The sequence below is a fragment of the Alosa sapidissima genome, chromosome 21 (assembly GCF_018492685.1).
Source record: "Alosa sapidissima isolate fAloSap1 chromosome 21, fAloSap1.pri, whole genome shotgun sequence".
Classification (NCBI taxonomy): Eukaryota; Metazoa; Chordata; class Actinopteri; order Clupeiformes; family Clupeidae; genus Alosa; species Alosa sapidissima.
The window spans coordinates 3800910-3807499 of NC_055977.1; the positions used below are offsets into that span (position 1 = coordinate 3800910).

Consider the following 6590-nt stretch of genomic DNA (forward strand, 5'->3'; position numbering starts at 1 on the left):
GTTAGACGCTGTTTTTTCTTTTCTTTTTCAGTAGTGCGTAGAAACCTCGCAAGGATGGCCTCGTTGCTCAACCGTAAGAGTGTGTTATGATGGAGCATCCGTGTGTGTGTGTGTGTGTGTGTGTGTGTGTGTGTGTGTTATGATGGAGCATCCGTCTTTGATTGCTGCGTTCACAATCAGAATACAGCTTAGCTCTCAACAGCTGCATGGCCCGACTTGCTGTATGGCCCGACACACACACACACACACACACAAACACACAAACACACAAACACACACACACAAACACTCACACACACAGAAACACACACACGCAGCTGCATGGCCTGGCTCCAGCTCTCCTTGCGTTTTAGCACACTGATGTCAACCAAAGCAAACATCCCCACCAGTTTGTACAAACTCAGAGCACATGCAAGAATGCCGTTTAGAACCGCTCCCACTCCCCGTTCCATTAGAACCAAACATATAGGCCAGTGTTTATAAACAGGTCTGAGTCATGCCATCACTGATCTCAGGTCAGAGACCTCTCCCTCCCCCAGACAGCTTTCTTGATGAGCTGAAGGCTCCTCCCTGATGGAGTCTGGTGGTTCAGATGTCCAGTCTTGCTGGAAGACATTTGTTAAAGGGGTCTCAAGCTAGGATTACAACATGAACAAGTAACGCTGTGAGGTAGATATGCAGACTGTGCTCTGTGAGGCCTGAATATGTGTGTGTGTGTGTGTGTGTGTGAGACTGTGTCTGTGAGACTGTGTCTGTCTGTGTCTGTCAATTTCTCTCCCTCTCTCTCTGTCTGTCTGTGTGTGTGTGTGTGTGTTTGACATTCTGTCTGTATGCGTCACTGTCTGTTTCTCTTTCCCCCTCTCTCTCTCTGTATGTGTGTGTGTGTGTGTGGTATTAATTTAACTAGAATCAATACACATAATCAAGTAGTTTCCTCATTTCTCTAATAGACTGAACTGTGGTATAGACTACAGTATGCCTGCAGAGGTAGTATAGACTATAGTATGCCAGCAGAAGCAGTATAGACTACAGTATGCCTGCAGAGGTAGTATAGACTAGCCGTGGCCTACTGGTTAGCACTTCGGACATTGCCGGTTCGAACCCCGACCAGTGGGCCACGGCTGAAGTGCCCTTGAGCAAGGCACCTAACCCCTCACTGCTCCCCGAGCGCCGCTGTTGTTGCAGGCAGCTTACTGCGCGGATTAGTGTGTGCTTCACCTCACTGTGTGTACACTGTGTGCTGTGTGTGTTTCACTAATTCACGTATTGGGATAAATGCAGAGACCAAATTTCCCTCACGGGATCAAAAGAGTATATATACTTATATACTGTATAGACTATAGTATGCCTGCAGAGGTAGTATAGAACTATAGTATGCCTGCTGAGGCAGTATAGACTATAGTATGCCAGAGGTAGTATAGACCAGTGTTTCTCAAACTTTTTTTCTGGGGACCCACTTTTTAAAAATGATAGACTATCGCGACCCAACTTGTGACTGTGGTAGTTAACAAACTAGATCAGTGGTTCTCAAACTTTTTCTTTCATTCCCCACTTTGATCAAGGGGGCATTCTCGAGCCCCACCTGTCCCTCATCGCTCTAAGAAAGTGGTAGGTCAAGCTTAAAATTGTCAAATTTATTGAAATAATGACAAGTTCTAAATATATCTTAACTTAACTAACTCTTCAACAGAGTTAAAATCAGCTGGTGCTGCAGATATAATAATAAATAAATACATAACACACATATTTCTGTTTTCCAGCAACATATTATTTCTTGAATTTCCCCTGGGGATCAATAAAGTATCTATCTATTTATCTATCTATCTATCTATCTATATTAGGAAGCATAGGCCATTTTACAGCATTGTACAATATATTCAATGAAATACCAACATGCTGCATTAAATGGATCCATAATCCAGTCATACTGAGCACTGCTGGTTGGGAAATATTTTTTAAATAAACTTTGCAGGGATGTGATGTAGGCCTACTGTTTAATACATGGGATCACAAGAGTGCCTCCCAATCAGACGTTTCAGCGATTTCGCTCAGAAATCTCAAAGGCATAATACTGTCGCGATCGAGGCGCCTGTCCCATACTCAAGTTTTTTTGGTGAATGCAGTAATCTTATTTGCTAGGTGAGGTAGGTGCTTGTCTTTGCCTTGTAACTGGACATTTAACTCAAATGTATCGCTAAGATATATCAAATATATCGCTAAGATAGGCCAGCTTCGTCAAGAAATGTTCATTAGTGAACGTGCTTGCAGATTCAAACATGCGCTCTTCCTCCAAGAAGAGGCGACTCGGAGCTCAAACACGCGCGACAGCACTTTACTTCGGGAAAGCCACCTTGCCTCGGTGTGAAACAGTACAGCCTTTTGGTCAGCTACCATCTCTTCGCAAAGTGCGGAGAATAGACGCGCTTTTAAGGGCCGGGTCTTGATGAAATTCACCACTCTCACAACAACGTTCAAAATCTCATGTAGGTCGGGACTAACTAAGCTGCCTTGACACTAGCGCTTCCCTGTGAATAACACAGTGCGTTCATTGCGCATCGGGTGCTACCTGGGCCCAGATAAAAAAATAAATAAAAAAACCTCCTGTTTTTCACGTCAGTTCGCGCCCCACCTGGCATGTCTCCGCGACCTAGTAGTGGGTCGCGACCCACAGTTTGACAAACGCTGGTATAGACTATAGTATGCCAGAGGTAGTATAGACTATAGTATGCCAGCAGAGGTAGTATAGACTATAGTATGCCAGAGGTAGTATAGACTACAGTATGCCTGGGGAGGTAGTATAGACTACAGTATGCCAGCAGAGGTAGTATAGACTATAGTATGCCTGGGGAGGTAGTATAGACTATAGTATGCCAGCAGAGGTAGTATAGACTATAGTATGCCAGAGGTAGTATAGACTACAGTATGCCAGCAGAGGTAGTATAGACTATAGTATGCCTGGGGAGGTAGTATAGACTATAGTATGCCAGCAGAGGTAGTATAGACTATAGTATGCCAGAGGTAGTATAAACTACAGTATGCCAGCAGAGGTAGTATAGACTATAGTATGCCAGCAGAGGTAGTATAGACTATAGTATGCCAGAGGTAGTATAGACTACAGTATGCCAGCAGAGGTAGTATAGACTATAGTATGCCTGGGGAGGTAGTATAGACTATAGTATGCCAGCAGAGGTAGTATAGACTATAGTATGCCAGAGGTAGTATAGACTACAGTACAGTATGCCAGCAGAGGTAGTATAGACTATAGTATGCCAGCAGAGGTAGTATAGACTACAGTATGCCAGCAGAGGTAGTATAGACTATAGTATGCCAGAGGTAGTATAGACTATAGTATGCCTGGGGAGTTTTGTCGTGGTCATATGTCCTATTTCTCTGCTCTCAAAACCATCAGCCCAAAACCGGCTGCGCCGCATTGTCAACACTGCAGACTGACATTGAAAATAACGAGATGGCACATCAAAGAGAAAGAGAGAAATAATCAAGATGACAAACAGAAACCTTTACATATGCTATGACTCAACCAAGACAAGACAGAAGGCATCCTCATTTCCACCCCTCATATACTGAAAAATCTGGCACATTCTCAGATAGCCATTCCTGGTTAGCCTACTTCACCACCACTTCTGCTGAGCTAAAAAAAACCTTGGTGTCATGGTCGATTCTACCCTCTCCTTTGATTCACACATCAATCACATCACCAAAACAGCCTTCTTCCACTTGAAACACATTTCTAAACTCCGCCCCTCTCACCCCATCTGCCTGTGAGACTGTCACTCATGCCTTCATCACCTCCAGGTTAGATTACTGCAACACCCTACTCATGTCTTCATCCCCTGCAGGTTAGATTACTGCAACACCCTACTCATGCCATCATCACCTACTCATGCCTTCATCACCTCCAGGTTAGATTACTGCAACACCCTCATGCCTTCATCACCTCCAGGTTAGTTTACTGCAACACCCTACTCATTGGCATCTCATCCAACAGATTAAACAGCCTACAATATATTCACAACATATATTCACAACTCTGCTGCTAGGGTGCTCAGCTGTGCTAGGCTATGGGATCATATCACAACCTCCTACCAGAGCAGATAGAATACAGAACAAGAATAGATGGAACACAGAACCAGAGCAGATAGAACACAGGAGCAGGATAGATGGAACACGGAAACACAGCAGATGTTCTCATTAGACCTGTTTTTGACTGCTAAGGTCTTTGGAAACACTGGTCTCTGATGACTAAGGACTTAGGTGAAAACTAGCATCTGGGGATTTAAATTGTGACAGGTGAAGGATCAAGCATTCCTAAGTAGGGTGGGTTATCATTCCTCTCTCTTGTTAATTCATTTTCTTCCCCTCTTCCTGATATGGGCACGCCCTGTATTCAATACAAGGGAGGAGACAGAATACAAACTGAGGCGGTAAGGAAACAGAGTGGAGAAGTGGAGGAGAAAGAAAGACAAAGAAAGAGAGAGAGAGGAGAAAGAGAGGGGGGGCTTAGTAAGAAATAGAGAGGAGAGAGAGAGGGGCGGGGGGCTTAGTAAGAAATAGAGAGGAGAGAGAGAGAGAGAGAGAGAGAGGGGCGGGGGGCTTAGTAAGAAATAGAGAGGAGAGAGAGAGAGGGGGCTTAGTAAGAAATAGAGAGGAGAGAGAGAGAGAGAGAGAGAGAGAGAGAGAGAGAGAGAGAGAGAGAGAGAGAGAGGGGCTTAGTAAGAAAGAGAGAGAGGAGAGAGCAGGGCTTGGTATGAAAGAGGGTATTATGTCTTCAAATATCACTATCATCTCAGAGGAGAGAGGTGACAGGCCGGCTGTAGCTTAGAATTAGTTTAGTAAAGTAGTCTTGGAACTAGTTTTGGAACTACACACACACACACACACACACACACACACACACCATTACAAATATTGAAAGTCTCTATTCTCCAAACTACGACCACACTAGGGTGGACTCTTGAGGAAGGAGGAGAGGAAGAGGATGGATAATGAGCACTCATTTCAGCTTTGCATCATATCCAACTGTGGATATGGATTGTGACCGCATCACACACTGGCTCCTGTTTCCCTTTGGGTTGCAATTTAAAAACATCCAAAATGGCCGCCGCAGAGCCACGTCACTGTCATGTCAACTGTTTTAGCTTACAATAACTTTGTAGTTACAGGTCTCTCCGCACCCGTACCAGCAGGTTCAGAGGAAGCTTCTACCCTGCGGCTGTCACGCTATTGAACACACACACACACATATACACACCACCACCAGGGACAACAAGGTACAGTAGGTGGCACCCTATCCCACCTATGGCTATTCATTGTAATGTTACAGTAATGCTATCATACTGTGTAGACTTTATACTGCACCACTTCTCTATACTGTTCACACTGCACTGTTTTTTGCACTTCTGGTTAAACGCTAACTGCATTTCGTTGTCTCAGTACTTGCACTCTGCACAATGACAATAAAGTTGAATCTAATCTAATATAACTGTGGACTGTGGGGGTTTTGGACCGAGGTTCTGGACGAGGCTCTGGACAGGGCTCTGGAAGCGGTCGGGTCGGACCTGGGCAGTACGAGCTCGCCAAGCTCATGTCTCTCCGGAAACATCCACTGGCGACTCTTCTTGTACTGCCTGTGGATCTTCTGGTAGATCAGATAGACCATCTCACAGACGCTCATGACGATGCAGACACACGTCGACACCACCATGAAGAGCAAGGAGATCTTCTTTGCGGTGGGACGCGAGAGGTAGCAGTCCACGATGTTCGGACACGGGCTCACCGAGCACCTGATGATACTGGGTGTGTCGTAGCCATCGTAGATGTGGTAGAGGAGAAAAAGGTAACGCACGTCCAAACCAGCCCTCAGTAGCAGGCTGAGCAGGTACATACACCACAAGCTGTTCTGCTTCTTCTTCTCATGTAGGTGTGCCCCCTTGTGGCTGCTTGTATTCCTGCGTTTCTTCTGTATGCGCCCCTGGTACCAGCACCGCACCAGCAAAGAAGTGCAAGTGATGGCGACCAGCTGCAGGGCCCATAACAGGCTGGGGGAGATGGGGAAGAAGTGCTCATAGCAGACTTTGGTGCAGCCCGGCTGGCGTGTGTTGCACACAAAATGGTCAATCCACAAGTACTTGGCAGATATAATGTAGACCACGACTCGATACAGATAGAACAAGAGCCAGACTCGGCCAAAGTAGTTGGAATACGCGTTAGCTCCAAAAATCTGTGATATCAGCTGATTCAAAGTCATCTTTGAGATGATTTAGTGGCTGCAGAGACCTGGAAATGACAGGGAGATATTTAGGTCAAAAGAAAGACAGGAAGACATTTCTGCCAGCTAGCTCCTCCCTCCCTCCCCTGCAACTAAAATGCTCCTGAACACGCATATTGTCGAGGAGCCATTTGTCAGGATGTTTTTGTTGCCGATTTTGGAGCATGGGCTGTCCACACAGACTGCGTTTTGTTACAGTGTATTCAGGGGACAGGCAGCTAGCGGATGTTGAGGTGATGTTTCTATGTGACATAAATTTAACTTAAACCGCATAACATTGCTTAGAGTACCTTTAACATAATTT

General features: G+C 45.3%; 1 protein-coding gene across 1 annotated transcript; it reads right to left on the bottom strand.

The window, feature by feature from the left end:
• Positions 1 to 5491: 5491 nt before the first annotated feature.
• On the bottom strand, positions 5492 to 6265 carry LOC121696124 (gap junction beta-3 protein-like). Its single transcript, XM_042077452.1, has one exon. The coding sequence runs from the start codon at positions 6263 to 6265 to the stop codon at positions 5492 to 5494; it is 774 nt and encodes a 257-aa protein (XP_041933386.1).
• Between the last annotated feature and the right edge of the window lie 325 nt (positions 6266 to 6590).